Genomic DNA, 23,604 nt, shown 5'->3' with positions numbered 1-23,604 from the left:
CTGCCAAACTGTATGAAATCTTCTTTAATTTGGTTACATTGTACTTAAAAAAAGATGAATAAAAATATCCATCTTGACCTTGGATGACCCAGTTTACCTGCACACTTCCTATCTTGTGTGTCAGAGCACGGAGAACTCTGATAGAAGCCAGGCGGACATGACCCACTGCAAGCTACAAAATAATAATAATGATTTATTGTCATATCTATACAAATATAAAATGAAAATTGGTATGATCTGTCGATAAAATGTGATACAGTGGAATTATTAAAATACATTTTGTTCATTAAAAATACGTACTGCTGATGGATAAAAACTATTCATACATGGAAGATTTACGAATTAATGAACAACTTTAAGAAATAAATTTGAGAAAAATATACAATTTGTCCACTGGATTTCTTATTCAGTTTTTCTTGGCAGTATCAAATATTTTACAACTTTGGCATTCTACTTTAACAAAAAAGACTGAATCTTGCTTTTGTCAATTAGTGAATATTTTTCACAACTAAAAAATGCCACTTCAGGATTTATGACCTCCAATTCACATTAAAAAAAAAAAAAGAAAAAAAAAACTCAGGCAATCCAAAGATTTTTCAGACTTACAAAAGAAAAAAAATCATCAATTAACTGCTCACCTCTACAAGTACCTCCTAGACTGTAGAACCCCTCCCCGCACATGCACCTGTAGCCTCCCTGCGTGTTGATGCAACGACTGTTGCGACCACACCTGTGAATACCTGTGCTGCACTCGTCCAGATCTGAAATAGTAAATGAAATATCTCCAGTCAGTTTTTACTATTGGTTGGAATTAATATCAAATTATGAAAAAATATGTGGGCAAAAATGTGGCCCCTTTTAAGTGCTGGAAAGAAGCTTTGGTAAGAAAGAAACTTACTAGTAAATGGTTCTCAGCATAGATATACACATGAATATGTAAAGGTAGCTTGTATAAGAAATCTAAAGCAAAAGTACCAAACATACGGTTCATAGATAGATCACAAGTTCTGGGTATTCTATCACTTTGAACTGTTGTATACGACAGGCATTACTGGCTCATAACTAATTGTCTTGAGCCCTACAGAGGATGATTTTCACCATGGTATATAACAGTCAAGGTCAACTTTTTCAAGGTCAAAGAACTTCAGGGTGTGAAGAAATACAAATTAATAGGAATTAATGAAATTACAATTTCTATTAGTGTTGGTGTAAATAACAGAAGGCAAATTAGATGAAACCTATCTTAGCAGATGTGAGGAAATGCTTGTCCACATATATACGGGTACCATGATGGTTTATCGTATTATACTACATAGCTGTGATACTAAAATCTAATACAAAATATGTGCAATACATGATTTTCATCTTTATTAGCTGCACTTATATAGAAAATTCTTCTTTATATGTATAGGTTATACAATGTATGTTTATGTATTTGTTTGAATATTAATAGCTATAGTTATTAGTAAATTATGAAAGGCAACATACGACTAAAAATAAAAATGGCAATTATATCAATATGCTGTGCGTATCTCTAAACAAATCTGCTTTAAAGTTAAACTGAAAAGATAAAAATAAGTATCTTTTATGACAAAACATTCCAGCTAAACCTGCTTTATTTGTGGAGATTGAAACAAAAAATATTCAAACTACATGTGTATTATTTGATAAAGTGCAGCAAAAAAAATTACAATGTGTTTAACATGAAAACATTTGATGTAATGGGACTGGTGAAAATCAGGAGACAATAGAACTCATTCTAAGCTACAGCGTCTTTCAATAAGGTACGAATTTAAAGCATTTATGAGTTTGTCTTCCAAGTAAAGATCAAGGGTTTGTAAAATTTAGTCAGACATGAAAAGTAACATTGGTTTTCCTCTAGAACAACAAGCAAAATGGGATCTCCTGCACAACTAAAACATCCTAATTACTGTTTTATCTCAGGCTACTGTAACAACATGACAGATTTTTTCTCAGTGACGGCAGAAAAGAGAAGAGAGAAGTGACAGTTACATGAGAGTAAGGGCTATATATTGTTCCATAGTACATTACGTCACGAAATCATTTATTGGGCTAAAGGTATTAGTACTCTGAAGTTAAACATGATGAATGAAGAAAGCACAATTATACAACACTTAAGGTACAATAATATGTTTTTTAAAAACAATTATACCTCCATCCTTAAATTTCGAACAAAATTTCTTGAGAACACCTCCCAAACTAATTCCTTTATTCTAATGAACCTCACAACATCAGCTTTTAAAAATTTCTTAATTCTGAGCCAGGTCAAATTCACTTTTTAGTAAGTTACTAAATATAATAAATCTGAAAAAAAAATAACATATTTAGAATAAGTCAGGTGCTGGAAAACTGTGAGTAATTTCTATAAAATGTTTTATATCAGGAACCTAGAAATAAAAAGAAATAAGTATAACAATGCCATACATACCATCTGGGAACCTGGCTGGCAATTGCAATGGATAAAAAAACATTTACTTTCCTTTATACACATATACTATACATATATAATAGTGCCATTTGTGTAAACAATGAAATAATAGTTTAATAAGTCAACCATTTATAAAAAGAGTACAGGAGGTTTTTACATTATGGTATTAAATTTTGGCCCTTCTTCTAAAGGTCTTAATCATATCGATCATCACCTTTGGTCTCTTAAGAAATTATATTTTTTACCATCTTTGCTTAAGGGACAATGGAAACCTATTTCACCAAATAAAAGACTTTTTTCAAAATATTACAGTGCAGTTCACCTAGGCTTAAATGTCAAAGACATCTGTTCAGTCTTTACCCATCACCTTTTAAAAAATTCCCTGAAATCTGTAAAGGCCGCAAGGTTTGGGAGAGAGCCAGACACCAATGGTTAGAGTCTTAACTTTTGCAAACTAAAGAGACCAGACAAATCTAATTATGAAACATCAATTCGTGTTATTTCCAAGGATATCTAGGTTATGATGGGGGGAATCAGTTGCAAGATATGTTAAAAGGGAAGTGACATTTACAAACAGAAGACTTAACAGCACTGTTATTGCTTATCATGAAAAAAACAACATGTTCTGATTTTTTCATGATTGTAGATTTAAAAATCATTATTTACTTGTAAAGAGTACTAAGCACTGGGACAAAATGTATTCTTATATGCTTGTTATATGTTTGTACACAGTAAATGAAGATATATACTAACAGTAATCAATGTCCTGCAGTATCTTTTGACAAGGAAGTATATTTACTGACAGTCAATTGCCCAAGACTTCTGGGATTTTCAACAAGCAACTTTGTAAAATAAACAAAGACTTTTAAAGCATATTTTCTAACACCATGACTTAACTTTTTTTCACTATTGGTCCAAAAATGAATCAGATATTCACCCTTTCAAGACCAAGTAACAACTCCACGCTGACTTGCCATTCATTTTAACATACCTTGGCAGGTTCCTTGAAGGAGCGAGTAACCTCGCTGACACACGCATTTCTGTGTGGCTGCATTACAACCAATAAGGTGGACAGGGCCAAACTCTGGACACACCTGAGCAGGGAGACACGTGGATCTATTGGTGGCTGCAGCAGAATCCAGATCTTAAATAGAAAATAGGTATGATGCCTTAATAGGTTTTTTCATTTAAGTGAAGATTAATGGAGAGAGTAATCTTGTTAAGGCAATATATCCTGTAACATATCACTTTATAACCTAATTTTTCTTTTTTCTTTCATTTTTTTTCTTTACATATAGATCTTACCCATCTGGCACATACTAGTAAACATAAGGAGCTATGCTCGTTAACATGTCAATGACAGGTAGGGCTATCAATGTGCTAAGGTGCCAGTTTTACATGTTGGGCTATCCCAAACAAAAATGGCAAGCTTGCAATTCATTGCTATTGCAAGCTTGCGGCAAGCTTGATTCGCAAGCTCGGAATTGGAACCTCGCGACGAGCTAGTAATTGAAACCTCGCGGCAAGCTAAAACCGCAAGCTTGCAGCAGGCCAAACTGCAAGCTTGCGACAGGCCAAACCGCAAGCTTGCGGCAAGCCAAACTGCAAGCTTGCGGCAAGCTTAATTTGCAAGCTCGGAATTGGAACCTCGCGACGAGCTAGTAATTGAAACCTCGCGGCAAGCTAAAACCACAAGCTTGCAGCAGACCAAAGTGCAAGCTTGCGACAGGTCAAACCGCAAGCTTGCAGCAAGCCAAACTGCAAGCTTGTGGCAAACTAAACTGCAAGCTTGCAGAAAGCAAAACTGCAAGCTTGCACAAAGCTTAACTGCAAGCACACTGAAACTATTTTCTAAAGGTTAACTGCATACAAAATTGACACAAATAACTACTGAGTAGGAGGTTTCACTCATCTATTATCTAGATTATTGTACAGAAAATGAATAGTAATTTGAATTACTAACAACAAGGAAAATTGAAAAAAAAAGTTGATATATACAAGCATACAAATCTATTAAGTAGTGTAGTGATTAATTTCTGGAAAATATTACAAGCAAGTGTTCCTTTTATTTACCATCAATGACAAAAATTGAAAAAAAATGTAATATATATACAAGCATCTATTAAGTAGTGTAATAATTTCTGGATAACATAACAAGCAAGTGTCCCTTTATCTACCAACAATGAGGAAAATTTTTTAAAAATGTAATATATATACAAGCATATAAATCTATTAAGTAGTGTAATGATTAATTTCTGGATAACATTACAAGCAAGTGTCCCTTTATCTACCAACAATGAGGAAAATTAAAAAAAAAAATGTAATATAATATATACAAGCATGTAAATCTATTAAGTAGTGTAATGTACAGAAAAGCAAAAAATAACAATGCACAAAATAGGCTTCAGTAACTGTAAATTCTGATGCAAAAGTACATATGCTTCACTGCAAATTCAACATCAAATTCTAATTATGCTGAGCAGGTAATACCGATGTAAGTAAAATATGTAACAAGCAGAAGGCTTCAGGGCCAACGAGAGTTCTCGTTCACACTTTGAAAATGCCAGAATGAGGAAAATGAAAATTTCACACAAAATTGCATAAATTCAATAATAAATGATATTACCCAATTGAGTTGGCTTTCTAATTTGAGCTGCATGCTAATCCTAAAAATCATTCTTGTAAGTTAAAAATAATAATAAGTAACACAGTTTTCTCTTCATAATGTTTGTGGTAGCAGTGCAAAAAGAAGATGTAACATTACATAATAAATTACAAAATAATTATCACCAATTTTTGATTATTGACTATAAATAGCATGGACATGTACAAAATTTGATTACCAATCCGCTTCATGCCCTTGGGAGCTCTGAGACCCACAATGAATATGCCAATACAATAAAAATGAATATTTCATCAAAATGTATAACTTCCAGGAAAAGAAGCCAATTAGACTGCTTTACCAACTCAGACTGCATTTTAGTCCTGTGTTTCTTTTTTATAAGTTTGACAATCATAAGTAACATGGTTTTCCCATAATGGTCATCATGGCAGCAGCACCCAAAATTGCATTTTATTCTATTTTGATGCAATATTACATAATGCTTAACAGCAAAATGACCATCAATTGTTAATAAAATATTAGCAGCATGGATATTCAGAAAATGTGACTAGCAAAGGCCTTCAAGCCCATGGAGATTCAAAATCACACCTTGAAAATGCCAACATGTGAGAAATTAAATTTGCACTAAAAATGTGTAGCTTACAGAAAAATATACCAAAACAGACAGCATTTACAACTGAAGTTGTATTTTAATCACATGTTTCTTTCTTGTTTGAGAGTTTGAGAACAGTAAGTGGCATGGTTTTCCTCTAAGGGTCACTATGGCGGCAGTGCCTAAAATAGGCTTTTCTTCAATTTTGACGCAATATTTCATAATGCTTGACAGCATAATGACTACCAATTTTTAATGATAAAATATATGTATCATAGGTATTCAGAAAATGTGACTGGCTAAGGTCTTCAGGCCCATTGAACTTCAAAGTCACACCTTGAAAACAACCGGAAGTCAAGTTATTGAGTCCAACGAAGAGGACCATCTGGGACCTGTGTTGGAAAGCAACAATAAGTAACAATAAGTAACAAAATTACATTATCAGTTTCTCAAGACGGCACGGACTGCAGGAGACCTACATTCTACCTCAATGACGATTTTAAGCTCACAGACAATACTAGTTTCAGCATGAAAAAAAAATTCTTTGAACTTCATTCATAAAATACTTCTAAAAATATCGGTGTATTCTCAACTGACGATTAAATTAGAAAAATGTATGTTGTTTAACAAAGGAAAACTTACCGCCAATTTCTACGATGACACCTTTCCACAGTCCAAATTTCGGTAGCTTTGCTACAACTTCGTCACCTTTTTTGTATTCAAGAAAGCCTTTTCTCGGTTCTTTGATAATTTTTATACTGTTGACGCTAGTTGCATTGTCATCCCAGTCGAACCAACAAAAGAGATTCGCGGTGTTTTCTTCCATTTTTTCGTATTCTCGAGCTCGCAGTTTGAATTTGATGCAGCGGATTAGAGCAGACGACATTTCCGCGCATGCGTACGAGCGCTTTGTCTACGCGCCATAGGTGGCGCTGCGGTCATTTCTTCCGTGAACTGTACATGTAATGTAATAAAGAGCAGGGATAATCCTGGGCCGCGCGATTGCGCCAAATGCGCGAGCCTTTTCTCAAAGGCGCAAGTAAAATTCTAACCTGCGCCATATTGGCGCGTACAAATATAGCAGAAACTTTTTTTCATAATAAAGATCTCCCTACATAATGATGTCGTTCGAAGTGCGCGTAGCGATGTTGCGAGGGCTGACATGTGACCCGTTTCACAAAAATTTATCGAAACTGAAACAAGTACGCAATGAAAAACGCGCAATGCTCAAAACACTGAAAACAAGCCGCGCACGGACCTCTGAGAACACCTAACTACACGAGGTAGGTAAACAAGTATGGCTTCTCAGTTCAGTCGGGCCGCATGTTGAGTAATCGATAAGTGGAAAGGAGAAATATTCGTCTGTTTTTTACAGACTAAATTTCAACAGACTTTTTTTGTAATTTTTCACCCTTAGTGGCACTGCATGTCTCTAAATGAGGGACAACATCGTTTTCAATGCGGGAATTGCGCAATGGATGCACAGTCATGATTTAAAACTGCCCATCATATTATATCCACCTAAAGGAACCAGCTTAGATATTGAAAAAAAATGCACTTTTTTTAGGTGGGGTTGGAGGGACTGTGCAAGTGAAAATTAGCTGGGGGACAGGTGAGACTTGTCAGCAGTAAGCCTGAGCGGACAGGTGTCCTGAAAAAGCGTTAAGCCCTGCAGCAGTGTAATAATCACATACTTAATGTATAAGTACATTAATCGATATGCCAACTAATTTTAGTAATGTTATGTAGTTGCTTGCTAGATTTTAATGTAAATATAGATATATGTAAGACTGGTTTCTCTCAGCTTAGATCATTGCTTTAATTGTTTTCAGGTTAAAAAAGAATGCAAATATATTTTGAAAAATAAAAATTATTTTCAGAGCAATGGATTCTTTTTCACAATAAAATGGGAATTGTCAACCTTTCCATGCAGTGCTATTACTCAGCACAGTACAATGATTGATTTTTTGGACAGTACAATTGTTAATTTGGAAAATTTTTCCACACACTACAATTATCTAGAACTCTAGAGTAATAGCATCAAGCCTTTTTTAAGTGTTTTTAATCATATAAAAATATTGAAATATAATGAATTTTCGCCAAATAATTCACGGCACACATTTTTTAAAAATGGCCCACTTTTTTTGACCAAGTGGGCCAAAATGGCCCAACCAGATTTTGACCCAGGACGATCCCTGGCAATATGTAAATTATCTGGTCTATGAAAAGATTAAGATAAAACCTTATACACAAATCATAACGTTTCAAATGACATTTTAAGCATCGTAAAACTTTGTAACAATCTTTTTGTTTCTGTTTCATTAAACCCCTGAAAATTTCGGATTTTTCGTCCGGCCATTTGTTCAGATTTTAGGAAAGCCCAGTAATTTCCTGTTTATATATAAGAAAATCAAAGAATATATGATCCTCTAGTACTTTCACCTCTTTCTAGAGGCTCATCATATTAACATTTTACCTCCAAGTTTGCAGAAATTAAAATTCCCAGATGCTTGTTCAGATTTCCTAGCTTGCAAAAATTCATGCAAGCTTGCAGAAAGTGTCATCACAAGCTTAATTATTAATTACAAGCTTGAATAGTGTTCTGTAAGCTTGCAAAAATATCTTGCATGCTTGCAGAAAACCTCCCTGACCAACTGCAAGCTTGCAGAGTGTTCTGCAAGCCTGCAAAAATATCATGCAAGCTTGCAGAAAGCCTTCATTGCCCGCTGCAAGCTTGCAGAGTATTTCGCAAGCTTGCAGATCAATTCTGCAAACTTGCAAAAGTATCTTGCAAGCTTGCAGAAATCCTTTTTAGCCTCATGCAAGCATGCGCAAGCTTCCAACTTGCTTGTAACAAGCTTGCGAAGGGTAAAACTAGCTTGCCACAAGCTTGTGACTAGCTTGTTGCAAGGAAGTATTTTTGTTTGGGATATCATTGTGCTAAGGTGCCAGTTTTACACGTTGGGCTATCATTGTGCTAAGGTGCCAGTTTTAAATGTTGGGCTATCAATGTGCTTAGGTGCCAGTTTTACATGTTGGGCTGTCATTGTGCTAAGGTGCCAGTTTTACATGTTGGGCTGTCATTGTGCTAAGGTGCCAGTTTTACATGTTGGGCTGTCATTGTGTTAAGGTGCCAGTTTTACATGTTGGGCTGTCATTGTGCTAAGGTGCCAGTTTTACATGTTGGGCTGTCATTGTGTTAAGGTGCCAGTTTTACATGTTGGGCTACTATCATTGTGCTAAGGTGCCAGTTTTACATGTTGGGCTGTCATTGTGTTAAGGTGCCAGTTTTACATGTTGGGCTATCATTGTGTTAAGGTGCCAGTTTTACATGTTGGGCTGTCATTGTGTTAAGGTGCCAGTTTTACATGTTGGGCTGTCATTGTGCTAAGGTGCCCGTTTTACTGTTGAAAGGCCCGAAAAGTCAGTAATCTTAATCAGTTGTTGATAGCAATCCTTTCATCTTTTGTGTATGACAACACAGGATTTGCAACATTTGTAGCACTCACCAAAAACGTGTATTGAGCTTCTGTTTCTGCCACGCCAATAATCTGCTATTACTCTACCTCCATTGCTGGTGTCAAAGAAGACTTGAACATCACCTGATGAAAATAATAATAACAAAAATTGAGATTATCTATAATAAATCATCCAATTAACCTAAAATTAACAGCAAGATTATTTGAATACAATAAAGAAACACTGAATATTGAGCTGGGTGATTCTACCCCGTGTTTGAGGACTTTCTCATTCCTTATTCTGAATGATCCAGTAAAGTCACTTACTTCTCAATCAGTCAGCATCATTGAAAACCAAAAACAATTTGTCCTGGAACTCAGGGCAGAGTCTCAATCATGACAATAAAGTGTTCACAAAAGTCCAATGGCCAATACATCCACCACAAGGGCAACTTTTTGTAAATGCAAAACATATGTGGGCTCAAAACAAAAATAAAATATACTAAAAAAAATAATAAAATGCACTAAATCAACCCAACTCCGAAACAACATCAAACCCCAATATAATATGAAAAAGTAAAAAAAATATATACCAGCACAGAGTATAAAAAGTTTGAGGAGAGAAAACATCTTTTTGCAATGTGTGCAAAAACATAAAATATTTACATGTACATAAAGAGCATTTACTTCCAACTTTGTTAGCAAGAGGCATAAATCATCAAATTGGCATTATATAATTATGATCAATACTCTGGAGGGATGAAATAAGGTAATTGGTAAGCATATCATGGCTAATTTAATACACCCATCCACTTTGATTATGTAATGAATCTCTAACCAAGAACATGAGACATTGGATTATCTAATCATTTGTCCTTTGCATCAGGAGTTACTATGGCAACCTTTTTTTTAACAAAACCAATGACAGGGTGGCAATAGATGATGAAATACCTTTCAAAACAAATCAACTGTTATGTCAGCAATATGAAAATATTTAATCATCTAAAAAGAAACAGGTTGTCAGTTCTTTGAATCTTTTCCTTCCAATACTGTATATTACGCTGAGCAGGTAACTGTATTGTCAATTTAAGAACTAGAGGATCAGAGAGGCGATACCGCCTCCAAATATTGTACCACCAGCTGGAGCAAACGCATTCGTATAGACCCCCACATACACAAAATAAGGGACACAGCCGCCAGTTTTGTGCTTGACAAGCTGTAAAAATACAATCAACAAGAATTTTTAAACTATTGCAAAAAATATATATGGTACAATCAAATTTAAGTTCTTCGTAAGGTAGGTCAAGGGTCAATTTCAAGGTCACAGTAAATTGCCAGTATATGACTTCCTATTCAAGTTCAAGAGTAACTATGGACCTATCTCTGTCAAGTTTGAAGTTAAAAGAGAAAGAAATTAGCAGAGTTCAGTTCATGATAAAAAGTAGGTCAAAGGTCAATTTCAAGGTCACACTTAGATTGCCAGTATAGGACTTCCTATTCAACTTCAATAGTAACTATGGACCTATCTCAGCCAGTTTTGGAGATAAAATTTGCAAAATTCAGTTCATGGTGAAAAGTAGGTCAAAGGTCAATTTCAAGGTCACATTTAGATTGCCAGTATATGACTTTCTATTCAAGTTCAATAGTAACTATGGACCTATCTCTGCCACTTTTGGAGATAAAAGGGAAGCAAAATTTGCAAAGTTCAGTTTATGGTGAAAAGTAGGTCAAAGGTCAATTTTAATGTCACATTTATAATGCCAGTATATGACTTCCTATTCAAGTTCAATAGTAACTACGGACCTATCTCAGCCAGTTTTGGAGATAAAAGGGAAGAAAAGTTTGCAAAGTTCAGTTCATGGTGAAAAGTAGGTCAAAGGTCAATTTAAAGGTCACATTTAGATTGCCAGTATATGACTTCCTATTCAAGTTCAATAGCAACTATGGACCTATCTCTGCCAGTTTTGGAGATAAAAGGGAAGCAAAATTTGCAAAATTCAGTTCATGGTGTAAAGTAGGTCAAAGGTCAATTTTAAGGTCACATTTAGATTGCCAGTATATGACTTCCTTTTCAAGTTCAATAGTAACTACGGACCTATCTCAGCCAGTTTTGGAGATAAAAGGGAAGAAAAGTTTGCAAAGTTCAGTTCATGGTGAAAAGTAGGTCAAAGGTCAATTTCAAGGTCACATTTAGATTGCCAGTATATGACTTCCTATTCAAGTTCAATAGTAACTATGGACCTATCTCTGCCAGTTTTGGAGATAAAAGGAAAGCAAAATTTACAAAATTCAGTTCATGGTGTAAAGTAGGTCAAAGGTCAATTTTAAGGTCACATTTAGATTGCCAGTATATGACTTCCTATTCAAGTTCAATAGTAACTACGGACCTATCTCAGCCAGTTTTGGAGATAAAAGGGAACCAAAATTTGCAAAGTTCAGTTTATGGTGAAAAGTAGGTCAAAGGTCAATTTTAAGGTCACATTTAGATTGCCAGTATATGACTTCCTATTCAAGTTCAATAGTAACTACGGACCTATCTCAGCCAGTTTTGGAGATAAAAGGAAAGCAAAATTTGCAAAATTCAGTTCATGGTGAAAAGTAGGTCAAAGGTCAATTTTAATGTCACATATAGATTGCCAGTATATGACTTCCTATTCAAGTTCAATAGTAACTACGGACCTATCTCTGCCAGTTTTGGAGATAAAAGGGAAGAAAAGTTTGCAAAGTTCAGTTCATGGTGAAAAGTAGGTCAAAGGTCAATTTCAAGGTCACATTTAGATTGCCAGTATATGACTTCCTATTCAAGTTCAATAGTAACTACGGACCTATCTCAGCCAGTTTTGGAGATAAAAGGAAAGCAAAATTTGCAAAATTCAGTTCATGGTGAAAAGTAGGTCAAAGGTCAATTTTAATGTCACATATAGATTGCCAGTATATGACTTCCTATTCAAGTTCAATAGTAACTACGGACCTATCTCTGCCAGTTTTGGAGATAAAAGGAAAGCAAAATTTGCAAAATTCAGTTCATGGTGTAAAGTAGGTCAAAGGTCAATTTAAAGGTCACATTAAGATTGCCAGTATATGACTTCCTATTCAAGTTCAATAGTAACTATGGACCTATCTCTGCCAGTTTTGGAGATAAAAGGGAAGAAAAATTTGCAAAGTTCAGTTCATGGTGAAAAGTAGGTCAAAGGTCAATTTCAAGGTCATAGTAAGATTGCCAGTATATGACTTCCTATTCAACTTCAATAGTAACTATGGACCTATCTCTGCCAGTTTTGGAGATATAAGGGACTAGATGTTATAATTTTGGAGTTACCATAATGTGCCTTAAATTTCGTACAGAAAAAATTAATTAAAATAAAGAAAATGTCATTTTGGTCAAAATTCTTGAAATAGGAGGTGCTCTGAAGTTTCAGAAGTTCAAATTTGATGAAATAATGTCATTTTTGAAAACAAGTTGTCTGCTTTGCCAAGCCTTATGTTTTATTTTTCCAGAGTTCAAAATTTATTATCCATTACCGTACTGCACATTTTGCTTTTACCACCAATATGTACTTTTTGATACAGCGTAACTCGAAAACCGTATGGAATACAAAAAAACCGAGACCACCTCCAGTGTTGGGCTTTACATGCTCTACAAAATGCAAAAAAGAATGGGTCTCTAGCATTAACGGTTCCCGAATTAGAGACAGTTTTCAGTTTCGGTATCTTATGGCCGCTACTCCCGTGAAAATGCACCGATTGACCCCAAATTCATGGAAATGAAAGATGACCTGAAGGGTAACACTTTCCAATAATATTATTGGTTAAGTCTGTGTGGTGTCTGAATAACAGGGCAAAAAAAATTTTTTTCGTAAAAAATTTCATTTTTTTGAAAATTTTGGCCCATTTGACCTTGAAGTAGAGGTCAAAGGTCAAATCCAAGGGTATATTTGAAATCTACACATATGACTTTTGGAAAGCCGTCCATAGAAATTTTTCCCATAACTCCTTCCGTAGGGTAGATAATTAGCATTTAATTTTGCCATTTTTAGACAAGGGTGCATTGCAATGAGTGCCACACCCAGACCCCAATACCGACAAAGCCCAAATTTTACGTGGAACGAGTTGAGATTATAGGTGACCTAAATCCATGAGATGGGTACGGGGGCCCTTACCGTCTAGGAGGAGAAGCGGTAACGGTAGCCGTCCGGCGGAGCCGGCGGAGCCAACGGAGCCGGCAGAGCCGGCGGAGCCGGCGGAACGATCCGGACGGGACCGAAACCATGTGTACCGCCAGCGCTAACGCTGGTGGTACAATAATCAGAAATAACAAATTGTCTATTGGATCCCATTATCTCAAATAATTTTCGCCTGTAGGGGAAAGATTCCTCTTCAATCTGAAAACTTGGCTGCCACATTCTTTCTTTCTTTCATTCTTTTTTTTATCATAACAGTATTGAGCTTGTTACCATGGGGACCTGCGTCTCTCTTGCAAGCAATGATGGACGCCAACTGCCATTTTTGATACAACACACAACATACCAGCATGCCTGAAATGGCACAGTTGGGTTCTAAAAGCAGCAATAACCAATCTTCTCTAAAATAACCTGTCATCTTGATAAACTTATGGCTTATGATGTAAAAAAGACAGCTTCAGGTCCATTAACTAGGGACGACTTTAGGCACTTTCACCTTGTCATCATCAAGTCACAACTCAGCTAACAACATACCCTGTTGGCCAAGTTCTACTGACTATAGACAGTAACAACAGCCCCCTCATATTGATTCTCTTAAAAAATTTTTGATACAAGCAAATACACAAAACAGATATCTTCAGGGTCATTAAACGAGAAGATGCTCTGTCACTTTCATTATTTCATTTGCTTCCCCATTAAGGAGTAGGCAAGTCTGTTGTTCCTTTTATGATACCTTTGGGGCCATTTAGTTTTCCATCATAATTCATTTACTCAGTGTGCAATCACTTCTATATCTGTGCAGTTTTGTTATTAATCTAAAATTAAAGGATATCTAGGTTATGATGGGAGAAACGTGCCAAGGGCAATCACTTGCAAGTTATGTTAAAAGGGAAATGACATTTACAAATACCCAAAGTCAATGTACAATTTTGCCATAATCAAATGGAATTTTGGCACATTTATCTACAACATGATTCCACATGAGAAATATAATCAAATTGATAACAGTGATGTTAGTCTAGGAGTCTTGTGGGTTAAAAATATATATTTTAGGTAATTATGGTGAAAAAGTGCCAATTAAGGGCAATCAAAGACAAGTAACATTAAAAGGAAAGTTTTACCATGATCAATTGAAAATTTAGCACATTTATCTATAATATGATTCCACATCAGGCATGTAATGTTAGTCTAATAAACTTGTGGATAAGAAAGATCAGTAAACTGTCCTAGTTTAAAACTGTTTTATATGAAGCAATTTTTTATGTTAATTATATTTTAATTAATTTACCAAGGTCACTTTTGATAATCTTTTATAATTCATCTGGATGTTCCAGCAAAATAGTTAAAAAGTATGTGCGATATCAGAAATAGTCAATATATTAATAAATCTAACTTTAAAAAAATTTAATGCTTAAATGAACATGTTTTCTTAAAGCAATCCTTTCTTTAGAAAATTTACAGTCTTAATTACTACAATGCTCATTTTTAAAACTGTATATAGAGTGCATGCAAGGCATGTAATACCATATCTAAGTAACTCCACTACCTCAAATGCTTTATATAGCTCCGTTAGAAAGTGATGGGTTTATGATTAAAAAATACAACAAAGTTTGCAGATAATGCCTCAAGTTCTCTATCTCTCACAACCAATTATAGAAAAATGGTCGATCTAACTCAAACAATAAGTAAAAAAACTGAGTTATCTTTTTGATAACACAACTCCCCCATTTACACATTCCATCTTTCATCATCTATTAAATGATTCATAATGTCCAAGACCTTAAATGTCTCCCTAGAGACCAAAGTACATTAACGTTTACATACGTCTTGCAACCTATAGCAAAATGTAGCTTAGCATGACTAGTTTTATGAAAACGAATGAAAAAAGCAACGCACATTGTGTTTCAGATGACCATAAAGAGTTCAATTGTTCACCACTGAGGATTAGATGATAAAAACCAAGTATAGTTATCATGACATTACAGTTGTAGATTGCAGGGTGAACTTTTTATGAAATGATAAATCACCTCCTGGAAGACGCTCAGAATTTTAATGTTTATACTGACGATTCATCTTATTTTTTCTGTTGGAAGATGGTCAAAAATAGAGGATGGAGAAGACTGTCATAAAATATCTCTGGCAACTGAATCAATTCTTCTAAATCAAACAAAAATCATACCAAAGCAGGAAAAAACTGGAATCATATATACACATGATTTTATAAAATTTCAAACCACTTACCCAGTACAATATGACCAGGTATGTAAACAGTGACGGCAACTTCAGGGTTCAGCCTGCAAGACCCATACACCAGTGACAGCACGGTGAGCACACTGAAAGTCAACATGGCTGTCTTTGGAATTCCTGGGGGAGCACCGTTAGGGTGACGAGGCTGTTGAGCTGCACGACCTTGACTTGTGTGACCTTGACCTGAATGACCTTGCTTGCTTCCATGACCCTGATCTAAATCATGATCAGACTCGGAATGTGTTCCATCGCAAAGCTCTAATGTGCAAAATTTGTCATGGGCTGGTTGTCCCCTGGGTTTTAGAGGCTTCCACTCCCTATCTCTCTGGAGATTTGGCACTGCAGCTTTCCGCACCCTAGGGGACATGTGGGGGGCCTCCCCCTTGGGAATCAGGGTGTTTGGTCTCTCTGGGCGTGTTGGCCTGGCGGTGAGCCCAGCTGGGGATTTAGGGGAAGAGGATTGCTGTTGAGACGATGAAGATGGTGATGACGTTGATGACACTTTTGCTGTGATGGGGACGGTTGGAGTTTTGACAGGAATAGGAGTGATGTGTCTCTTGGAGCGTGGTGAAGAGCCGGGAGATGAAGGAGAAATGTCTCCAACCACTTCCAGTTGTTTACCCCCTACATCCCTCCTGTGAAGTTTGGGGGTGGGAGGAGGGGGCGGTAAGTCCAAAGCACCAGAATCAAGCTCCTTCTCAATTTTGGCCTCTGATTGGACACTGTCTGGGGGATCTGGCCATGACTCATCTGACCTTGACCCTGACCTTTGATTTGAACTTTGATGAGATGACTTGGATGCAGCTCTCTGTCTTGAGCCTTGATGGACTGAGCTTGAGGACTAAAATGTGAAAAATGTCATACTATATATATATAATCAAGATAATTTATACAGCAATGCTGAATAGTATTGCTGAAATTTTTAAGTTAAATTCAACTTTTGTTTTAATACAATGAAGACATTTCTTCTAACATGTTGTTTACTTTATTAAAAATTTTTCTTTTAAGATAATCAGAGCAATTGTTATATACATAAAATGAAGTACAAAAAGAGTTTATTAAATGGTGACATAATATTTTGAGCATTTAACATAACCTGATGCAATAATATGTATTTATCACAATGAAACTTAGAATGACAACAAAAATGGTTCAGAGCCAATTACAAAAGCACAACACTTAATAGCTACACAATATCCATGCAAATCACCATGAAAAAAAAAAGAAAATATCATATACAGAAACACCACCTCCGACAGATCCTCATCACTTGTATGAATCCCATCACATAAACCATCAGTACATTCCACCACCATGGGTCTCATTCTGTGTTGACTGACTGGTGTCCAAGTCCCTTGACCCTGGTCAACTTTGGGAACTCTGGCAGCTTTGGGTGTGCCGGTCAAGCTCACACGGTCACCTGACGGCTTTGCATCCAGAACGGTCACTTTCTCAACATGGACAGGATTTGGGAACTTCGATGACAGGCCAACTCGGTCAGAATTCTGGGACTTGAAAACGGAATCTTTTAAGTTTGCTGACCATGAGAAACCTGGACCTACAGTGCTCCGAAGCTTTTCCTCGTACTCAGGGACTATAGGCTCGGGAGATATCAGCGGAGGGTCTCGTTGGTCTAAATAGTAAGTGTGAGCATCATCTTTATGGGATAGGAGGGTGGGAGGAATCTTTGGCTTAGGGGTGCTATGGAGAGGCTGATGTTTTTCACTGCTACACACAGACTCATTGCTGGAGTGAATACCATCACATAAATCTCTTGTACAAAGATCTTCTTCTTCTTCTTCTTCATCTGGGTGATAGCCATTTGCATTAGAATGCTCTCCATGTGGAGCCCTTTCACCATCAGTGGTCAACCATGGGTCGTTGGGACTACTTTTTCTTCTCGACTTTGGACCAATTTCTCCGATTCCATCCTGATTTCCTTTGTGCATGTTGTATGGTTTAACTGATAATACTTTCTTTCCTTTGTTTTTCTCTCCATCAATAGCCTGAATGTCTGAGTCAGCCTCCTTGCCCTGGCTGGATTCTTGAAACTGTCCATTGTATTCGGACTGCACATGAAATACTGTGATAACGCCGCCTTCTGGCTGCTGCACAGGCACCACTTTTTCAATCGGCACTTGTGCTGGACGATTTGGGACTGTTCGTTTGAGCTGGGACTCATCATAGCCTGGTGGTTCAACAGGAATTTCTTCAGCCTCAACCTCAATCTCCCTTTGGGAACTTCTTGTGGAAATGCTGTCATCTGTGTGGATGCCATCACAAAGGTCAAGGTCACACCATTCTTCTTCGATTCTGTCATCATTGCTGAGAGGTTCCCAGAGGACAGGTTCAACCCCAGGAATCATGGTAATATTAGGTCCAGAGTTATTTTCCAGCCAGTCTCCCGGAGTTCCAGGATCTCTTTCTGGAAGTGAACTTGACCTCTGACCTAATGACCTTTGCCTACTTGCTGACCTTGGATATGATTCTCCTGGTGGCCTTACGAACTCCTAGAAACCAAAGGAAACAACAACAAACTCAAGGGTAAAATAAACAGCAAAACAATAAAGAGGTGCTTAAGATAAGGCAGCAAAGCTGTCAAATGTACAGACAAAAAGCAGGAAATAACAAAATAGGCTACTGTCAATTCTGATACAAAAGTACATTATGTTAAACTGCAAATTCAACATCAAATTTTAATTATGCTCAACAGGTAATACCAATGAAAGTAAAATGTGTACCAAGCATAAGGCTTCAGGCCCATGGAAGTTCAAGTTCACACTTTGAAAATGTAAAACTTCCAGAAAAAGAAGTCAATTAGACTGCTTTTCCAACGTCAGGCTGCATTTTAGTCCTGTATTTCTTTTTTGAAAGTTTTTCAATCATAAGTTACATGGTTTTCTCATAATGGTCATCATGGCAGCAGCACCCAAAATTGTGTTTTCTTCTATTCTGATGCAATATTACATAATGGTTTACAGCATAATGACAATCAATTTTTAATAAGAAAATATACCTATCATGGATTTTCAGAAAATGTGACTATCATGGGTCTTCAAGCCTGTGGAACTTCAAAGTCACACATTGAAAATGCCAATATGTGAAAAATTAAATTTTCACAAAAAAATGTTTAACTGGCAGATTGCATTGCCTACTGAAGCTATATTTTAGTCCCATGTTTCTTTCCTGTAAGTTTGAGAACAGTAAGTGACATGGTTTTTCTTAAATGGTCATCATAGTAGCAGTGCCCAAAAATAGTTTTTTTTCAAATTTTGATGCAATATTACATAATGTTTAACAGCATAATGACCATCAATTTCTAATAATAAAATATTAGTATCATGGATATTCAGAAAATGTGACTAGCAAAGGTCTTCTGGCCCATGGAACTTCAAAGTCACAACTCGAAATTGCCAAAATGTAAACAAGACAGCACTGTTCTGAAATGTTTTTTTCCACATTTTTAACAATTTTTAACATAAAACAAAATTAACAGTTTACTGCCATTTATATATGATCAACTAAAAAAATTGATGAGATGGAAAAAAATCAATAGAGCAGTGTTAAATGTCCAATTTCTTCCATTCTGAGATTCTGAACATAGTGAATGATTGAATCTGACAAACTGCAATGATATGAGTTTTTTTTCCATTTTTGAAACTTTATTACACAATACACGATAACAAGTTTACCATCATTTTTACAAAATCAACCAACAATGTTGTAAAGATGCAGGAAATGTCAAACAAACACTTTTACGTATCTTATTTATTAAATAATGAAACTGTTAACATGCCTAAGAATTGAATCTGAGGAAATGTGAAAAAACAGCATAACTTCTAAGATAATGGCCCGATTATGCTGATTTTCAAACTCAACCTGAGTTTTAGTAAGATTAACCACTCCTGTGAGTTTCATGACAATTGGCCTATCTGTTTTTCTTATATTGTGTTAACAGTGTTGTATATATGCTGAAAAGTGAAAAAAACAGCATAACTACTAAAATAGTGGCCCGATCATGCCGATTTTCGAACATTTTAGTAAGATTAACCACTCCTGTGAGTTTCATGACAACTGGCCTATATGTTTTTCTTATATTGTGTTAACAGTGTTGCATATATGCTGAAAAGTGAAAAAAAAAACAGCATAACTTCTACAATAATGCCTCGATCATGTTGATTTTCGAACTTGACCTGCGTATTATGAATATTCATCAGCTCTGTAAATATTAAAGCCAAAAAGTAAAACTGTCTTCCACTTATGGTGTTAACGATAAAAGTGCACGGCGACGGCAACATGGACGGCGACGACAGATGCAGGTGATGGCAAATATGTACATAATAAAATATATGTATCGTGGATTTTCAGAAAATGTGACTACCATGGGTCTTCAAGCCCTTGGAGGTTCTAAGTCACACCTTGAAAATGCCAATATGTGAAAAATTAAATTTTCACAAAAAACCGATTAACTGCCAGAAAGAATTACCAAACAGACTGCATTGCCTAATTAAACTGTATCTTAGTCCCATGTTTCTTTCATGTAAGTTTGAGAACAGTAAGTGACATGGTTTTCCTTAAATGGTCATCATGGGAGCAGTGTCCAAAATAGGGGTTTCTTCAAATTTTGATGCAATATTACATAATGTTTAACAGCATAATGACCATCAATTTTTAATAATAAAATATTAGTATCATGGATATTCAGAAAATGTGACAAGCAAAGGTCTTCAGGCCCATGGAACTTCAAAGTCACACCTTGAAAATGCCAAAATGTAAACAAGACAGCACTGTCCTGAAATGTGTTTTTTTCCATTTTTAACAATTGTTTAACATATAACAAAATTAACAGTTTACTGCCATTTTTATATGATCAACTTAGAAAATTGATGACATGGGAAAAATATCAATAGAACAGTGTTTAATGTCCAATTTCCTCCATTCCGAGTTTCTGAACATAGTGAATGAATTAATCTGACAAACTGCAATGATATGAGTTTTTTTCCATTTTTGAAACTCTATTATACAATACATGATAACAAGTTTACCATCATTTTTACATAATCAACTAACAATGTTGTAAAGTTGCAGGAAATGTCAAACAAACACATTTACGTATCTTATTAGTTAAATAATGAGACTGTTAACATGCCTAAGAATTGAATCTGAGGAAATGTGAAAAAACAGCATAACTTATAAAATAATGGCCCCATTATGCTGATTTTTGAACTTGACCTGCGTTTTAGTAAGATTGATTACTAATGTGAGTTTCATGACAACAGGCCTATCGGTTTTCCTTGATATGTGTTAACAATGTTGCATATATGCTAAAAAGTGAAAAAACAGCATTACTACTAAAATAGTGGCCCGATCATGCCGATTTTCGAACTTGACCTGCGTTTTAGTAAGATTGATTACTCCTGTGAGTTTAATGACAACAGGCCTATCGGTTTTCCTTAAAATGTGTTAACAGGGCTGCATATATGCTGAAAAGTGAAAAAAACAGCATAACTTCTACAATAATGGCCCGATCATGCTGATTTTCGAACTTGACCTGTGTTTTATGAATATTCATCAGCTCTGTAAATATAAAGCCAAAAAGTAAAACTGCCCTCCACTTATCGTGTTAACAAGGAAAGTGCACGGCGCCGGCATCGGCATCGGCATCGGCGACGACAGACGCAGGTGATGGCAATATGTACAGACACTTCTGTGTCTGTACATAAAAAAATAAATAAGAAAAACTAACTTCATCAACCAATACATTTTCATGATATATGAGCAGAAAATAAACAGTGGACGCAATAGCCAAACAACTGTTTAAAAATCAAAAACTTAAACATTGATTTTTATAACATAAAAGCACATTTTCAACATCTAGACCAGCAAATTAATCTTTAAAGAAAAACATCATCAACATGCAAAGATATAATGAGGGCCAACAAAATACACAACACTTATTTTGTGAAAAAAATGTATAAGATGAAAATCAGCCATTTTTGTGAAACAACTGCATAGAAAGAAAAAACACACAATACTACATAACATATTCCAGAAGCTTGTTTATTCAAAATCAAACAATTAAGCTTACCCTCTCAATGTTTGGCTCTCCAAGATCAGGGCTGTCTACAGAGATTTCTTCACTCTGTGACCTGACAACTTGATACTGTAAATAATAACAAATTGGTACATTACTACTGAGAAATCAAAATAACTAAACAATTGCAAATTAAAGGCGTCATAACTTTTGATTTCTCAACAGAGTAGTGAATTGCATAAATAGACACATAAAAATGATTGTAAAATTTATATTCATGAAATAAAAATGTGAACTTACATAGTGTTAAGATTTTTTGTTTTTCTTTTTTTTTATATACACAAAGCACAATATGGCAAAAAAAAAGGCTAAAATGAAGCAAATATTGTGTTTCTTGATACCCACAACCAATCTTCCCAAAAAGATCAATTATTACTACCACATTCATCTTACCATCTTTCCCATAAAAATAATGTTGACAAATTATGAAAGATTTATTAATCTTCTGGCAAATTATAACTGCAAAATGGGCCATTCATCATTCTTTCATGAACATTTTGGGGAATGAAAATCTGAACGAATGTGCCAAAGTAATACTAGATGTGGAGTTATGTATCGCCATCATACTACATAATTCCAAACATCAATGGGATCAACTGATAAAAAGAAAGACTGCATGATTTTAAAAAGTGCATTCGATTTGCCAGGTAGAAAGCCAAGCAGAAAATGTTTCACAGTTAAGCAAATGTCAATGTTTTAAGCTGCTTAAGCTTCTGAATACATTTTGTGTTTGAAACTACTTCACTTCTTCAGTTTGTTGTCGTATGTTATATACTGTTTCACACCCCAGACCTTTTTATCTGCCTGTTTATATCCAAATTTTTATTATATTCCATTAAAAAACAAACAAGTTCACATTAATGAAAGGTATTTTGAGACCTTCCAAGGTATGCGTTTTCCAAATTATGAATTCCAATCATCTATCCAACCATATATCTTGCTCAAATATGCAGATTCCTTCATTGGCTTAATAAGCTACAGTAACAGCATTTCTGCATAAAAACAGCAATTAGTACAATAACACTTTTAAACATACACTCTTGACAATCATTTTTATTCATATCAGCTCAGCAGTGAACTATATATATCCCCATGCCTTCATATCCGTCATATTCCAGTACAGCAAACAAAACAATAAAACATTCACCCCTAGGCAAAAATACTATAATGATGTCAAAGCACGTGGCATTTTCCTACCATATGAATATATTTTAGGAACATAAAAACTGAAACAATGTTAATTGCACCTTAAACCATGCTAATCTGCACATAAAAGCCACAAACACCCACTGCAATATATATAGCAACTAACATGACAACTGCCTCTGGGAAATAAGCAGTAAATGTCTACTAAATAAGACTAATTTGTCTTTTACCTTGCATTGTGTGGGATATCATAGTACAGATGCTGATGATGGCAGATGATTGAGCTGATGACAGTGTTGATATGGTGCAATTGTATGTATACCATAGAAAATAAAGAACACTTGAGTCTTTTTAGCATCCATAAGCCAACTTGTATTATTAATTTACAAAGCCTTGTTAAAGGTATACTATAAGATGCCATGTATTAGGAAATGTCCCAAAGTCATAAGTTTATGTCTTAATATCCCACAAAGCTACTATTTCCCAATTCTGTATTTAAAAATGATAAAATATCTAAAAAGTAAGTAAGATACAGTCTTCCAAACTATCTTTGTTGATCCATCTTCCATTTTCAACCCTCTTCCGAAAGAAAAAATTAGATACCGATCAATGTAAACTTGAAAATCTGACCGTCTTCCGGAAGACCCAGAAGATGGCCTCAATCCGCACCTGAGATGTGATGGTCTAAGTGTTTGGCTAGGCATTTAGAAATAAATTATTCAATTACAAATGGTATCAAACATACAATCCAAGTGCAGGGACAGCAGGAGAAGCAAAGATTTGTGAGTAGGAGAAAATTGTGTTCTTTTGAGCA

General features: G+C 35.5%; 1 protein-coding gene and 1 long non-coding RNA gene across 5 annotated transcripts in view; both read right to left on the bottom strand.

Annotated features, from left to right (window-relative positions):
• LOC106172251 (uncharacterized) overlaps positions 1-23,604 on the bottom strand; it is a 91,513-nt gene that overhangs the window by 20,846 nt on the left and 47,063 nt on the right. For 3 of the 4 annotated variants that reach the window (XM_024075143.2, XM_086997609.1, XM_086997608.1), the window contains 7 exons: positions 21,639-21,713; positions 16,801-18,060; positions 15,545-16,391; positions 9,174-9,266; positions 3,441-3,593; positions 639-761; positions 98-172 (listed from right to left, as the gene is read on the bottom strand). In XM_024075143.2, coding sequence (XP_023930911.2) covers positions 98-172; positions 639-761; positions 3,441-3,593; positions 9,174-9,266; positions 15,545-16,391; positions 16,801-18,060; positions 21,639-21,713 — 2,626 coding nt within the window. The remainder of the gene's footprint in view (positions 1-97; positions 173-638; positions 762-3,440; positions 3,594-9,173; positions 9,267-15,544; positions 16,392-16,800; positions 18,061-21,638; positions 21,714-23,604) is intronic. The other variant, XM_024075145.2, reaches the window with a different exon arrangement.
• Positions 4,345-8,045, bottom strand: LOC147759680 (uncharacterized). Its single transcript, XR_015331421.1, has 2 exons — positions 6,307-8,045; positions 4,345-6,056 (listed from the first exon to the last, which is right to left on the bottom strand). It is a non-coding gene; the product is annotated as an uncharacterized LOC147759680 (long non-coding RNA).

Source organism: Lingula anatina, chromosome 10 (genome assembly GCF_051362555.1).
Source record: "Lingula anatina isolate TDL-2025a chromosome 10, LinAna3.0, whole genome shotgun sequence".
Lineage (NCBI taxonomy): Eukaryota > Metazoa > Brachiopoda > Lingulata > Lingulida > Lingulidae > Lingula > Lingula anatina.
Note: the sequence above shows the minus strand (reverse complement) of the source record. Positions and strands in the feature narration are given on the sequence as shown.